The following is a 17,016-nucleotide window of genomic DNA, read 5'->3' on the forward strand; positions in this document are numbered from 1 at the left end:
TTAACTGAATGACTATTACACTTGTTCCAGACTTGTGAGTTAACTGAATCTTCACAGCTTCAGTGTGCCTTTTAGAGAAGTTTCCTACCATTTGATGGCTCTTTCTCCCTTCTAAAAGCTCAGTAAATCTCAATTAAATTTCATTTTAATATGTGCATTTTCTTGAAAATAATCTAAGGATAGCTATTCAGTCATAAAATCCTAACTCATTTATGCATGTGTACTTGCTATATTATCTTTCATCCCCTGTATAATATATTTAAACACAAAGTAATATTACTGCTACAATGTCGACAATTTTTATAACATACTGCAGTCCAGCAGAATTGGTTTACCATGACAATGAAGCTAGATTAGACACAAAGCACTACTAATCTCCTCATAAATTTAATCTTCATGATTCATGTTTAATTGTACCCAGATACGAACAAATCTACCTGAAAAAAGGCAAATAATCTTGCTCAGAATGTAAAGGTCAAACACTATGCAGTGAGACACTGAGCCAAATTCGATTTCACCTTATGTCAGAAATAAATGCATTGTCAGTGACTCAGTGCTGGCTACATATTCTGTGACTAATCTTAGACCACCATAAATAAGAAGCTGACAACAGCTTTAAAACTGTTTCCATTCCGAACCATGAATCTCCAATTCCTAGTACCCAGTCACCACAAAACAATTCATGCAAACACAGAGTTAAGGAGATGTCCTAATAATAACTGGTTTGTTGTAAATATGACTAAGCAACAACACGTAAGCCAATGTTAAAACAGCAAGAAAGGGTCTGTGCAGCATATGTGGCAAAAAATACATGTATTGTAGTATAAATCCTTCACTTAGGAAAACTCCCAGTGATAAGACACATAAGTCACATGTTGTTGCAAAATAAAGTACTTTTTTCCTCCTGTTAGTACAACTCTATGTAACATAGACCACAACAGACTAGCAGTGTCTCAAGCCCAGGCTTAATACCACATCCACAGCCTCTCCAGGCTTTCCTCAAGCACTAATTAATAGCCAACCCCAAATTTCTCAGAAATCCCAACAACAAACTTTCCCAGAAGTGAGGTGCCTAGGAAGCCTCCTGGTCTTCTCGGTACCACATGATAATATGCCTCCTATAAGACCTTTGTGTTTTAGAGAAATCCAGTTTTAATCAGAGTACGCTCATCTCTAATATTTAAACAATGCTTCCTTCAAAAGCGGATTTCAAACCCTGCTGATGGACACAAGTTTCTGAGCCATCAAGAGGGCTGATGACCCAGGCAGAAGTTTTAAACTACCAAGGAGCCAGACAGGAGAGGACCAGAAGGGATCAGAAAATGTCAGAATTTGTAGAGGGTCTGTTTTTGATGAGGAAACCAATTTAGAGATAACATTTTTACCAGAAACAGGTATGAATGTGCCACCTCATTGTTCAAATAGGGATGCTGTGGTCAGGCTCTAGTGGGATGGATTTTATTACGAGGAGGGGCAGTCATCACAGTACAACCCTGGTTATTTTCACAATGTTGGCTGCATTACGCCAGCAAGGGGCTGTTTGCTTGTCCTCATTTGGAGCTCAGCTATTTGATCTGGAACCAAAGCAGCAGTAGTTCAGCCAATGATACAGCCGTGGTCTAGATTCATTCAGACATGCACATCCGCAAGTCTAATTTTAAGAAGCATGGAGATTAAAGCACAGAGTGGGGCACTAAGGCTTTGTGAATAGGAGGGATCCAAAGGCTGAACCTAAAGAGGTGCATGCTGATCAGGAAGTCCAAGCATAAGAGTAAATCTGATCTCCTCCATGTTTAATTGTCTGATTCAAGTGTCCATATTAGAGCTGCCCCCCTCCACTTGTCATCCAGAACTCCTTTATCTATTCTTCAACAGAACTGAGCAGAACTCACTCTTTCAGCTGAAATATATACGTGAATGAGTGCTGCCACTCACCTTTTAAATTCTTCAGTAACTTAGTAATTAAAGTATTATGAAAGTTAGGTTTGGTTCCTAAACACCAGGGGATACAATTGTGCCCTCCCCATCCCCTCCTTCAGTTTCCTAATGATCCGGCTGTTCTGAATTAAAGACCTCCTCAACTCCACTGCATAAATGGACATCACTGAAGAGGAAACATCAATAGGAACTAAATGCGGTAGTTGCTCCTGTAATTCAGTGGGAAGGTGAAGTCTTGTTCTAGATCCTACTTGCTGAACATTACTTTTCATTGTTATACTGAACTATCACTGAAGAAGAAAAAAACAGGATAAATATTCCAAGAGTAGAAAGCATCCCTAACTGGGGAAGAGAACTGAAACAGCCGTTTAATTCCCAGACTAGGCATTGAGCTCATCTGCACTTCCAGTTTATAAGCTGGGCAAATAGCTATTTACACAGAAGCAATGCTGTATTTTGCACATAATTTTGTCTCCAAGTGCAGAAGGAAGTTTCAGGTGCCAAATGAAAGCACAGCCAGGACTGAAGTGTGAAGTGTGCGTGGAAAGAGAAAGGAAGATAGATTTTGGGTGACAATTTTTGTCTCCAATGCCAAAAACCCTGTCTACATTCTTCTTTGGATTTAGCTCACAATTTTCTTAGTTGTTAAAAAATCCTATTCATCAAGAGTTATGACAAAAGTCTGCTTGAAGAAGTTAAACACTTCTTAATTACCCAAATTCTGAACAGCTTTATTGTTCTCAACACAGGAAAAGGTACTCTCTCTGTGCTTTTCTAAATGGCAATTAATTCCATTCTCATTACCAAGTGTACTCTAAAAGAGGAGAAAGAGCAAGCTCTGTTCCTTCTCATTCACTGTTTGCATGAAATTTAAACAACAAAGGATTTAGCTGCCTGAATTGAAGCAGGTGTTTCAGGCCTCCTTGTTTCATCATCATAATTTGAATTAAACAAAAAAATTAACTTGAATAATTTGTTACCTTTTTCTGGAAGTGTACTGGCATTGCAAATCTGTTCTTCACCATCACCAGCAGATGTTGCAGCTTTTATTTTAAATTGATAAGTAATATTCGAAAGCAGATTTCTAAAAGTATGCGAAGTCTCATAAGATGAAAAATTTGTAGAATTTCCTTCAACTGTTACGATGTAATGAGTTATTATACCATTGGATGAAGCAGGAGGGTCCCACTGCACTAGGATCGATTGCCAACTCGTTGCAACACAGTGAACATTCTGGACAGCATCTGGTACTGAAAAGATACACATGCACAAAAGATTAACATTCCTCACACAATTAAAATGGTAATCACAGAACAATATAGTCACACAAGCAGATCCAGCCTTCATAGCAAGGGTCAAACATTCCACTAGCAGAGAAATTGATACTATAAAAGAAACATATTGAGAGAACAAAAATGTATCATAGTTCATTTCTAACCACTATGAACATGACCGGTACTTGAAGCAAGAGAGGCCATCTTCCTGGCTTTTTCCTAGCTGTGTGCTCCGATTTTATTTTCACATCTGCTCGTATTTTTGCCATTTTTTTTTTAATCAACAGGTAGTAAAACACACACAATAGTGTGAAACTCATATACATACTCCACAGCAGTATCAGCAGCAGACGTTCATTATTTATGTTAGCTTTGTTTCTTTTAGGCACTGTATCACATCTCTGTCCTTTCAGCAGAGGCACAACCTGCACAGAAATCATTGGGCAGGTTTCAGAGCTGTCATATCAATGTTATTACCTTCCTGTTTCCCACTTTCTTGCTGGAAACTTTTTTAAACGTCCACAAAAATTTAATAAAACATAGTAAATGTTCTTAAATACTCATGCCGAAAATAGAGCAATTATCTGTGAACAATTGGTAAAATGGAACAACAAATTAAAGTACCTCAGAAAGGGCTACAGTGCAGGCTGTACCAGCTAAGAGAAAATGAATACAAAGTGAGGGGTGCCCCAACCTACTTCCTCTATTGAAACATGTTCAGAAATCCATAAAATAATAAAAAGACTGTCAGTGAGTTAACAGAAACAGAGGGAAACGTTCATTATCAATGCAGAGAGGTAAATTATTCTCTTTAAAATTATTAATTTTCTTTTCAACATTCAAATAAATTTTTATTATTCTCTAAAGAAAACAGCATCTGCAGAAGAAAGCAGATTAACTGGCACTTTTAAAAAAGACTAGAGACAGAATCCTTAGATGAACACAATGAGGAACTGATCCAGCAATTGCCCAAAATCTGAGTTGGAAACGATGCAACTATCTGAGAAAAAGCTGTAAAATTACTAGACCACACTGCTGTGGGCAATGTCTCTCCAGCACTTTGAAGAAAGTACCATAAGTACGGAATGTCAGTGATGAAATGAGACAACTGATGGATGGCCATGGCTCTTGGACAAGATAGCCCCCAGGTACAGGGACCCAACAGTCAACCTGAACCAGCTCAGTGATGGTCCATTTTACTCATGGTGGTGTAACTGCTGGGTACAATAAACAGCATAATTTTCCCCAGAACCCCTGTTTTATCAGGTCTGGAAAGAATATTGCACTGGAAGTGTGGTCTTGAAAAACTGTAGTCACCCTATGGGATCTTTTGATATCTTGTCTGCTCCCTTTGCTGCCGATATAAAGGAACCTGGGAGTCCAGACACAGCCCTCTAATCGATGCTAGTCCCCTGGAACTGACAGACCCTATAAAGTACATGAGCCTGGGGATGGCTCTGACCTGGCAAAGGAGCTACGGTTTCTCACAAAGGCCAGTTCCACAAACCCACAGAGTTCCTGGGCTCTCTTTAGTGAATGCTGAATATACACTTTCACATGATATGATTTCTCATTCTGAAACAACCTGCAACTTCAAAAGACATGTAGAAGGCACAAGACAAAACTGCCCGTAATTACTTAAGCCAGCTATGTTGCATAGTCTTCCCCAGTTGTCAGGAAGAAAAAGACCTAACAAATTAGGATATTTAATTAGTGGCTAGCTTCCCTTCCTAAAATAAATTATTAAAAAATGTTAAAAATTTGTATTTGTTTAATACAATTTCCAGTTCATTTGCCAATCTTTTGTCCAGCTGCTTTTGATACTGCTAAAGTTTCAATTATTTTCACAGGGATCTGAATTATCGCTTTGATCTGCAAAGACTGATATCTATCTAATTTTCCTCCCTTTATCTGTGATGCTATTAAAAGATTTATAGTAGCCATATAAGCCTCTCATTTCAGATGAGGGCATTTCTAATTCTACACTTCCGACAGCAAACTTCAAACCCAGACTATCTGGTACAATAGGAATGTGAACAGGCAGAAGACAATGAGATAGGGTTATGTTACGTTTTCTTTGGAGAGAAAAGGAAGACTGTTGTTCAGCCATACAAAGAAAATATGCATAGACAGAACTGCAGCTTACAAAAAGTCACATCTAACCTGATTCCATCGTTGTAAACTGGACAGCATTACTGAACTGATTGCCATTTCCAAGCTTGGTAAATGCAGAGACACTGATAAAATAGGGGCTGAATGGTTCTAATCCAACAAGGACTGCCTCATGGTTTGAACCTGAAATGTTCTTAAGGAAGGAAATACTATTATTATACAATTTATCTGTATAAACATTGTGGGCCTCACCTTGAACCCACTGAAATGAATGGAAGATTTAGAGCCATAGTCTTGCCTCTTCTACTCTGAGTAGCTTTCAAAGTAGTCCCTGAGCTCAACAAAAAAGAATGCAGGGTCAAATTCTTCCTTCCTTACCTTTTTCCTCTCCCTCTCTTACTGTGGCTTGTGAGGAAAATATGTCAAAGGATGGTATCATAATTACCATAGCATTGTTAGAACAGATTAACCCCACATATGCCTTGTTTTTAACCAATACTGAAAACTCTTGTAACCTCCACACTGCCACATCAACCTCCTCTCACTTTTTACTCCTTTACTACAGCTCTGCAGTGGAAGAGGTCATGGGTCAGAGCTTCTTGTTTCTTTTACTTTACCTGAGCTAGACACACAGACTGATTAAAAGCTATGTAAAAAGCTATAAAACACAGTCCAGTGCCTTGTAGCTGTTTTTCCAAGAGCATACAAGACATACTTTATGCAAATGTTGAGAAGACTATAATGGCATCAGGGAAAGGGCTGAATTTCAGCAAGAAAATCTGTGAAACATCTTGTGGGATCCATGTTTTCAGAGAATTATTGCGCCTAACTACAATATTTGTATATAAATTGCTCTGTCTGTCCTGCTGCCACAACCTAAATCTAATTTCTTGCCCATATAATGTTACAAAACATGAAGAAACGAAGGGCATAGTAGACACGTTCAAGTGCTCTGTCCAGTTTCTGTATTCCAATTGGGTTTGAGTATGCCTCATGGACATGAATAATCTTTGGTGGCCTCCACGAGCACCCAAAGAATGTGCTTCCAAAGGCAGCACATTTCCAAAGAAACCACTGTTTTTTTTCCATATGTGTACTGTGCTCCCCCTCTTCCAAGGATTCTGGAAGAAACTGAGGTGATGCCAGCACGTCATTCCACAACGGGGAGTAACAGCAGACTGAGTAAAGGGTAGCACAGTGGGCTACTCCATGGGGACTGATGTCCACAATGCATACGCTTTGCAACAGCACAAGCACTTTCCTTGCATGCAAAGTCTCTGCAATAAGGACTGTACTGCTGAGGGAGTTGGAATAATTAAGCTCCTCACAGTCATGCCTCACTGCAGGTCTTAAAATCATATCTCACTGCAGCAATGTAGCTTCCCTGCAGCTCTTACAAGTGTCTCAGGTGAACAGAAGTCACTATAGAGTTTCTAAGCCTGAGATGTAATCCTGGCCTCAGCTTGCTGCCTTTACAGTTCATGGCGCATTTCTTGATGCCATCCAAGCAACCAGATTTAAGCAGATATAAATGCCTCACTAATTTTTTGAACATAATTTTATGTCATCTATTTATTTTTTTCTTATTCTTTATTTATTTTTCCCCAGTTATTCTTATTCTGCAAAAGTAAAAAAATGCAAACCTCTAAATAGTTTTTAACCATTTTTCAAGATGACTAAGAATATCTTTCTTTTTGAATCTTGAAAGTCTGCAGATACAAAATAGCTAAACAAAGGTAGCCACAAAACAAGTAACTTCTGTCGTTTTCTAACATCAATTTAACACGGAAATATGAACTAAAGTTTAATAAAGATCACCACTGATGAAATATTAGAAGCTCAAACAAATTAAAACTTAACAGGTTTTTTTCTCTCTAATTTTAAAAATCGAATTACAGGCACGGTGCGACGGTAAGTAAACTGTTTTAACAAACAGGAATTTAGAGAAGCTTCATAATTCTAGGAACAGACATTTAAAGTATTTGTAATATATTTTGTTCTTAAAGCATGAAAAATGTATTTATCTGCCAAAAAATATTAAACACTATTAATTATGAACATACCTGATAAAATAGTGTTTCAGTGTTGTTTTTATAAATCTTAAAATTATATAACATAATAACACCATTTGGCTGAGGACTTGGATCCCATTTTAGCCACACAGAATCTGCAGTGTAGTTGGTAATGGTCAAATTCTGAGGTGGAGCTAATGGCACTGCAAAAGAGAAATGCTTTTGAGTTCCAAATTACAAATAATCCAGGCAAAACCAAACACTTTGGAGAGGCAGGAGAACAGAGATACATTTGTTACCATTTATATCTGAACTCAGTAAAATAGTACTTCATTGCTATTTTTATCTTTTTTTTTCTTTTTGTTATGAAACAAATTCCATTAATCGGGAATACATGTTTAGTCAGCAAGGGATCTTTTTAGAGATCTAATAAATATATTCATCACTTAAGCATTGTCAGAACTGAGCCATTTAACAAAAGTTGTATCACTAATATTACTAGAATGTGATACACTTTGCTTCCTACATTATACAATTCATCGGAACTCAATAGATATTTACAAGATATGTCATTTACCATGCAGGAGAGAGGAGGTCCATGTAAAGGAGACCTGTAAGAGTGTGTCAGAAATATTTCCCTGTTTTATCATTTTTCAGTGGGGGGAACGAAGAGAAAGGTGCTGTTGCTTGCTTCAAAATCCCTGACACTTGGCAAACTGTAGCACATTCCAAAGGCAAAATACATTTCTCCTTGGAGTTATTTGTGTAATGCTATGCAGAATGTGACCTCCTCTTGCACACTGTTGTGAGAGGAGGAGAACTCAGAAAAGACTTTGCTTGTAGTGTTTCCTTCTTCTGAAAGCTCTTCACTCGCAGACCAAGAGAAAATAAATCCATCATCTCAACTCCTCCAGGTCTGATGTTCAGATCTGAGATGGATGCAATACCATAGGGCAAATATTTCAAAGTTGGTTAGGATTGAATTTCCTCACCTGACTCATCTGTGTAGAAGTGAAGCACAGCTGATGGACCAGGTCCTTTTATTGTTCTTGAGGCTGCATAAATGCTGTATAATGTGAATGGCAGAAGGTCTTCCAAGATGATAAAATTATTGGTGGTAGAGAATGAGTTATTCCTTTCTGGCCCAAGTAAATTTAAATCATAACTTATTATAATACCACTTGGCTTAACAGGAGGATCCCAGGAAAGCATAACTGAGGTAGTTGACAGATTTGAAAATGTTTTGATTATAGGTGCTGATTCTGGGACTATGTGAAGAAATAAGAAAGAGAAAAACAAGGATAATCTCAGAAGAATGTGAGTTACAATGAAAAATGTCTTTTACCTATCAGTTAAAGTTGTGCTCTAAATGGAAAATTCTATTTTGTGGTCTCAACACAGAAATATGTAGCAGTTGTCTCACTGTATAACAAAAAAGCTTTAAGTAACCTGAGGAAAATAAATACAATTTTTTTTTTTAGAAAGCTATTTGTGTTTTTTTTTCACTTCATTAGGAATGAATAAAATACACTTATCTTACCATCTTCATCAGTTCTTATATGCAGACTCAGAGAATGCTGTTCAGAAGATCCTTTTTCAGTGGCTGGTGTGATTTTCAGATTGTAATCAGTGTATTTCTCCAGATTGTCAAAAATGATGCTTGTGTTATAAGTAAGGAAAGACAATATCTTACTGGTTCCCAGGTGCAATAAACTTAGAGAAACATGAAAGAAGACTAAGCCATTTGGCTGGGATGGTGGAAGCCAGCTTACATTTACAGAAGATGAGGAAATGTTTTGATAGACCAGATTTTCAACAGAACCATCTGGGACTATGAGAGATAATAAGCAAAAAACAAATGCATGGATTACAGTAATAAAGCATTCAAAATCAAAACAGAATTAAATGCCCAAAGTATGATTAGTCTGTAAACTACATTTCTAGTATTTTGTACAACTTTAAAAAAATTATTTATTTTTCACTATCAAAAGCAAAATATTTTGAAGGCATATATGAATAACTGTCTATGTTCAATTTTTTTTAAAAAAGAGTCCTGCTTGTATCCAAAAAAGAAGCTTGTGAACTATGTTCTTACTGTCAAAAAGCAAAGACTTGGATCACAATGTCTTCCTCGCAAAGAAAAATACTGCACTGTTGAAAACAGCACTTACTGAATTTTTAACTTTGCCATAATAACATAAAATAATTTTAAAGTTAGAGAATATTTCATAAATGGAGCCACTGATATACACTGAGCATTAAAGAGTTATTAACTTACTGTCCTGATCTGTATACACGTCTATTATTTCACTGGTTTTGTTTCCATCTCCAAAAGATGTGCTTGCAGTTAACCATAAAGTATAATGGCTGTATTTTGCCAAGTCCCCCAGAACTGCAGATTGAGGCACACTGACATCGCTGTCGTTACCATAACTTGTGAAATTCTAAAGAGAATAAAAATGTTGACATTGAAAATGTTATTTATTCATCGATTTATCTTTCTAGCTTTCCATTATGCCATCACGACAACCAACAGATATGATTCACCATAGTGTTCAGGAGACATAAACCTACACTTTGACTCCTAATGAGCCATGTTTTCTACTGAAATACTCAAGTAATTTATTGTAGTTCTTTTTAAAAAAATATTACAGAAAATTGTCTGATTTTGAATTTAAAACTTCTAGCGGCACAGATGTCATGGCACCACTTGATAAAATGTTCCTTTTGTTAGCCATCCTTTCCATTAAAAATGCACCATTATTTCTAAAGCAAACATCTGTACCCAGTGGATTGCATTGAACTGAAGGAACTGACAGAATTTATTTTCTTTGTGCAGTTACTTGTTAACAAAAGGATTTCACCAGAACCAAGTCCCACTTTCTTTTGAACTATATAAAAAATTCCACTAAAGCTGTGACTGTAGCAATAGGTTAGTGCTCTAGATCAGCCCCTTGGAGGAGGCAATTCCTGCTTGGAATGAACCATTTTGAAAACTGAAAAGAAAAAAATATAAATCAGATTATTTACGTAAGGTCAGATCCACCACATAAGTAAATGTGTCAAATCATTCACTGTTTTAAGGGAACCTGACTTAGATGATCCAAAGCAGTTTGGTTCATGATTTGAAAGCTGTCAAGAAGTCTTGTACCCCATAAGCATATTCAGCTCCAACACTGGGTAGGAAGTGAAAGCTTTGCTCCAGATTCAGAGTCACTATCATTCCTCTCCAGCAGCCACATTGCCTTGTTGAGCAGATGGCATGGGCAGTACGTCTTAGGACCAAAGAAGTCCTCCTAATTTTTTTACATAGCAGTGTTTTCATGGTGAGATGGATTTTGCTCAACCTCCTGATGAATTGCCCAGTACACATTCCAGTTTGGCCTGTCCACTATTTTTGGTGTCACATCTTATTCACACCCTCTGCCTCCTTAAAATCAAAGCTAACTTTAAATTAAATGTTTTCCTAAAAAAACAGAGGCTGTGATAGTAGACTTACTAAAACAGAAGGAAGGTGACTGTAATATTTGCATATTTAAATTCAGAAATTCCACATACAAACACAGGCATACTAAAACTGCATGTTTAAAAAATGTGTTACATTTCTTGAGGAAAGCTTCTACTGAAGAAGTCACTGTGATACTCTCTACCAAACAGTTGAGTCAGTACTGTACTAACTGATAGTTCAGTATACAACATTGATGTCTGTTACCAATAAGTATCAATTTATATATCTAAGGTAACACTACACCAATTTTTTTGAACAGGCAAAATTCTTTTATTTCTGCAGAAAGCAAGAGGTGATACTCTCTTTCATGTGCCTGAGATTTTTGTACCAATATCTGAAGTCCTAGTTTTGCCTACAGTCACTAGTGCTCACATAACATAAATAAGTAAGCGGTTTGTTTGGCAATGAAAATGTAAGCTTTTGTTTTGAACGCAGAACAGAACCTGCACAAATTGGCAGCATAATTTTCTGTATCTAGTCCTATTAACAGACTTAAAGCACACTGCTAAGTTTGTCTGAAAGATGAGATTAAGTCAACATCAAGCAAAACACTAAGAAATTACACCTTAATATATGACTTCCTTCTAAACGTAGATGGAAGCTCATACTATCTTCATGTAAATAACTGGGAAAGGCTGGGAAGAGCTCTGCTTTACAAAAAAGACAAGAAAATACAGAAGCCTCATTCTAATACTCTCCTACTATTAGATATTGTAATTATTAATAATTTGTAAATGATAATAATATCTAAAATAAGATCAAAAAAGGACCTTAAATAATTCTCTCAGTTTTCAAGGTAAAAAAAATATCAAACAAACCACATCAAGTTTTGATTCTGGATTTAATGGGAGTTTATTGGTATGAACAGCTGAAAATCCAACTCTTGTTTAAAAAGTGTACCTTTACAATTTAGTCAGCTGTCTGCCAGTTAAGTGTGCAGTGAACCATCCTGAAAGCTACAAAAATAGGCTTTTTGGTGGTTCAACAAAAACTGTTTTAAGAGACAGCTCTAAGAGGAGCCCAAAGGCTGATCACTGGGGACTACCTCAAGCTTCTGATATGACAAAATATTAGAAAAGAATGAACACGTGATTAAGAGTAAGGGTGAGCAGGAAGAACTGTGTGGGTACAAACCAAGTAAAGATGAAACTTGCACTAATTGCACCCTGGGGATAGAACACTATAGGAAGTTTTACAATTAACTGTGGCTGCAGATGAAAGCAAACAGCTTAGGATTTTTGGCTACAGCTGAAGAAATTCTTCCTTCTGTCCCCTTCTTCATCCATACATGAAAGAAGTTTTGAAATAGCAAAGTATCAGATTATTAAAAGCAGCTAAGTGTAAGCAATACACATAGGCCATGAAAGTGTCAGCAGAAAGTAGTATCTTCTTTGCCACAGGAAGCAGCAGAAATTTCCAGTGGCATCAAGCTGTAATTAGTTGTAAACAGACAACACAGTGCTGCTGTTCTTCACTGTTAACCTTTTTCCCACATTCTGTTTCCTCCTTTAGGTTCACTGTATTGCACTGCTATTTTGGGTTAGAGGATCACGTACTTGGCTCTGGCAATCAGGTGAGAGTGGTGACACTGATGGCTAATCCAAGCCATCCCTCAAGGAGCATAGTACACACTGTTCCAGTACCTAATTAGGTGAAGATATTTGCTTTTTGTGTGCTGTACCATTCTGAGGCCCTCTTTTAAAAAAATTGCAGTGGATTCCAGGGAAGTTCCCCTTTTATCCCCATTTTGGTTATGCTGATGAAGTTAACATAGCACATTGGTTGCATCCCTTGTCAACATCCCAAGGGCAGACCAAGTTGAACTTTATTTTGAACTGTAACCAGAAATGTTCAGTTAGTTTGGCTTGAAGTACTGGAGTTGGATGATTTGAGGTCTAACGTTCAGTCTCTAGCAGGGCAGAGGGCTTCTGTTCTCAGCTTAGTTGCTGGTTCCACTGCCTGGTTTGGCAGAGCAACCAACACTGGAGAACTTTCTCCAAGCATAAAATTATATTTTTAAGTAGCACCCTTCCCACTGTCTTGCTAATCAAAACACAAGCATAGAGAGATAGAATAAAAAAATTTATTCAAGTCAATGATATCTCTTATAGATAAGTATTTAGCAATGAGACAATTACTTCCATAGATCATTTGACTTCTTTCCTCAATAAGACTGAGAATGTCAGTAGTATGATTGCTTCAAGCACTGTGAAAGGAACTGGCGAGCAAAACTTGCAGAACTGCTATTGCAAAGAGTGAAAGCTTGAACTTTAGTAATACAGCAGTGTAACAGAAAAGTGATGTGAACATGAACATATCTTTATGGCACTGGGGCAGAGTAGTAAACATAAAGCACAAAGTAGCATTTTCTCTAGGACTATGGCAGCAGAAGATGAAAGATAAAGATGAACTTGAACCTAGCTTAGTGCAAGCCATGGCTTCTTCTATTTGGCTACCAGCCATTCCTCCCTCTCTGACACTTTCTTTTACAACCTGTCAGCATCCCCATAGAAACAGCCCACTCATCTACCAAAATCCTCAAATCTAATCTCCATCACTAAATTTTTCCTTCTGCTGTTCTGGTTCTGAATCCTAGGTCTGAGCATCCCAGGCCTTGAGACTGGACAGCCACAGTGTGATTTTTCATGTAGATCTGTAAAACAAGGAAACTATACATTATTTTTCTGCCCTACAGAGTTATGTAACTTTTTATTTTTAAAGGAAAATTATTTTTCTTGCAGGTTTCTGCATCATCATCATGTCAAGGAGTCTCTGGTCTTTTGGAGTTTTCCTCCTTAAACAAAATTATTTACTCTGCAGCTACTAATCCCGTTTTTAACACATTCATAATCAGTGTTTTATATTGATTAGGCTTTATTATGCCTGAAGAGTTTGAGAATATGTGAGGAGAAGTGAGAAACTGAGACAAAAGAATAGCACTAGTTTTAGTACGACTCTCATATCTATTTCAGATGATGACAGCATTGGAAGATGTTAATTTGCTTGATACTCTTCAGCCAGGGTGGTTTTTCAGAAACGGCTGCCTACAGCAGCATGTCTGAGAAGGTGGGGTTCCTAGAATGTGAAAAGATCATCTAATTTTTTAATTCTCCTCTATCATTTCCCAAACTGAAAATACCTAGGTGCAGAGTATTCCAACTAAGGATTACTTCTTTCCCAATGTGTGCAATACAAAACTCACCAACAGACTCTGCAACTACAGAGTTAAACTTCTAAGTTACAGATAGTTGTAGGCTCTATGTGTGCTTATACTCATATATGTCTGTATATGTTGTATATATATTTTATATCTATCTATCAGGCTGGCTTCCATACAAGTATTTCCCTTTTTCAAAAAGAGAAATACGAAATATGTGACAGAAACAAGCAGGGGAGAGTTGTTTTTTCCTTCTGTTTGAAATATGTCTTGCACCACAAGAATGCCAAGGTACAGAATAGGAGTGCAATGTAGATACTGTAGTTGCCATGTCAAATAGTGAACAGAGAGGTATGTGAAGGGCAGAGGGAGTTAAGGGGAGCAGGCAGATTAGGAGTGGATCATGAATTGAGAGATTAATGGTGATCTCCCATGGCCAGTAAGAGACAGATGCAACAGCAGCTGAAACCTATCCTCTGATGGCAGAGGCATGGATTAAAAATCAAAGCTGAAAGGGCAAAAATTGTAGTTTCCACACCTAGAAATAGAGCTACTGTCAGCACTTTTCTGCCATTCACCACATAATATGCCAAAGCAGCAGTAACTTCCACTCATGCTGCCATCCTTTCCTTGCCCAACTACATCACACGATTATAAAACTGGACCCTCACCTTGCTGGGCAATGCTACTGGTGCTCCATCTTCCCTAACTTGTTCCTTCATTTCCAGAGGCCTGGGCACATGCAGAGGGATTATAGCTCTCAGCGTGCCAGTTTCACCCTAATCATTCACCTCAGAGTTCCACCTTCCTAAAGGCAGGAATAGCCCAAGTCCTTAGTCCTCCTCTAAAATCACTTGAGTTGTCCAAGAATTAGATAAATATAGACACTTTTCATAGGTTGGACTAGTTCAAGTAATGCACTGGTGAAAAGGTTTCTCCAGGGATTTGTTAGGCTAAGACAAATGTTGTCGGTATAGTAGTGTGTGCAAGCAGAGGCTGAACTGTAGCCCTGATTTTAATCTCATCAGAATGTGAATTTGTGACATGGTCCTGCTTGCATCTGAAACTACGCAGACAGAGCCTGGCAACCACACAGCTTCACAGAAGTCAAAGAAGTGCATACACTGAAGTGTGTCAGCAATTATTCAGAGACAGGTATTTGTAGAATTTGTTAATATTTCTTTTCCAGTTATCCTCAGACACACGCATACCTCACACTAGACATATCTTGAGCATCAAGTTATGCAGTACAGGTAATTTGTCATACATTACTTTCTTCACGAATTTATATTTCTTTGTTTTCTTCCACATGTATAAAGCTTGTGACCTGTAAAGGAAGCTTATTTCTTCTAATTATATTTCTGTATCATAATATACTCTTAGAAAGGAGAACAGAAAAACTATATATACAATTAATAAATATGGTACATAATTAAGGATGAATGTAGCAACAAAAAAAACCTACAGGGAAATGTGTGGATCACCAAAAAAAGTTAAATAACCTTTTCTTTGCCTTTTATGCTTTAACTCAGGAATCTCAGTATCTTTGATTCAATATACTAAACAATTATTTGCTTTAGAGAGTAACAACAATATAAAATAATAATGTATTTACTACTTTGACACTATCTTCTTATTTTCAGTACCATAAAAACAGAACTCCTACAGAAATTTATTCAGACTGATAGACTAAAATAGACAGTCTTAAGGATGTGCAATGAATGTAACAGGTCTTGTGTTTATCTATCCATGTTGTGCATATGTATGTATGTATTTGATGTATATGCGTATATAAATGTACATACAATCTTGGCAATATGCAATACTACACATAACCTATTTGCTTTCATGCTTAATGGTATGAATGTCCAATGAGATGCACAATGCAACACATAAGATTGCAAGATGTCTTTATAAGTTAAAAAACTGCCTTGTGATAAAGGAAATATGAAAAACCAGTATCTTTAGAACTATAAAATTTATTTAATCTTTAATGAATTATTAGAATGCTTGATTGAATTCTACAAAAGAACAATATAAACTTACCTGTATGAATATTCCAGAACTATTTTTGAAATAAACTGAGTAATACCGGATATTTCCATTAGGCTTTAGAGGAGGAGACCAGAATAGCACTATTGATGTGGAAGTAAGGTTTCTGTACACAACATCTTTCGGTGGATCACTTGGTGCTGGAAAAATTTTAAGTTTTAGCATACATAATGCAATGCTTTGTACACTCTAGTGCCCAAGAAACATACATTATAGATTTGACATCATCTTATGTCAAATTAAATATATTTCTGATTATGGTAAAAAACTGCTTCGTGAAATTATGAACTAAAACAGCAGATGCATATAAATTTTTAAAACGCTATTTTTTTCAGATGCATTTGTATTTGGCTGCATTTGTAAAGAGATACTAATTTCTTATAGAATTTGTCCCATACTTACTGCTTTGGGCACATGGAAAGTCTAATTTGCAGACATGGAAGTTGACTGAGTTAGGCCTCTATGTTCCATATGTAGTTAATAGAAGAAAAAAGGATTTGTTTCAGAAAACCTAAATTAAAAGGGGTTTTTTATGTCTTTGATGATTATAAACAGAATTTAGGCTCCCAACTCATGAAGGTAAACCAGATAAGCTTGGGCCGTATAATGATTTCTGTTTTTTCCTCAGCCTATTAAACATGCAGGAAGGATACTATAAGTCATCTTCAATTAGCCTCTCCTCCTATCCAGTACAGAATAGCAGCATATGGTCCTTCTCAGTAACACGGTGATGTAGGAGTCTCAAATTCAGTTCCTTAAGTCATTGTAAGAGAATTTAAATCCGTATTTCTTGCCATCCAAGAAAGTGCTCTACACAACAGGTAGTAGATTACTGAACACTTTAAGTTATTTTATCTCTCTTGCTTTGTGCCGCTGTAGTTTGTATAAAATACTAAAATATTAATTGGAGGTGGAACTCCATGATCAGTTACTAAAAATCCTGCCCTAAAATGTCAGTTAAAG

At 36.9% G+C, this 17,016-nt stretch overlaps 1 protein-coding gene across 1 annotated transcript in view; it reads right to left on the reverse strand.

Moving 5' to 3' along the window:
* PTPRQ (protein tyrosine phosphatase, receptor type, Q) overlaps positions 1 to 17,016 on the reverse strand; it is a gene marked incomplete at its 5' end in the record, with an annotated part of 82,006 nt that overhangs the window by 53,629 nt on the left and 11,361 nt on the right. The window contains 7 exons of the mRNA XM_010184168.1: positions 2,919 to 3,188; positions 5,376 to 5,517; positions 7,388 to 7,539; positions 8,329 to 8,604; positions 8,877 to 9,167; positions 9,615 to 9,780; positions 16,048 to 16,193. Of these exons, the coding sequence (XP_010182470.1) occupies positions 2,919 to 3,188; positions 5,376 to 5,517; positions 7,388 to 7,539; positions 8,329 to 8,604; positions 8,877 to 9,167; positions 9,615 to 9,780; positions 16,048 to 16,193 (1,443 nt within the window). The remainder of the gene's footprint in view (positions 1 to 2,918; positions 3,189 to 5,375; positions 5,518 to 7,387; positions 7,540 to 8,328; positions 8,605 to 8,876; positions 9,168 to 9,614; positions 9,781 to 16,047; positions 16,194 to 17,016) is intronic.

The sequence above is a fragment of the Mesitornis unicolor genome, unplaced genomic scaffold (genome assembly GCF_000695765.1).
Source record: "Mesitornis unicolor isolate BGI_N332 unplaced genomic scaffold, ASM69576v1 scaffold9145, whole genome shotgun sequence".
Taxonomy (NCBI): domain Eukaryota; kingdom Metazoa; phylum Chordata; class Aves; order Mesitornithiformes; family Mesitornithidae; genus Mesitornis; species Mesitornis unicolor.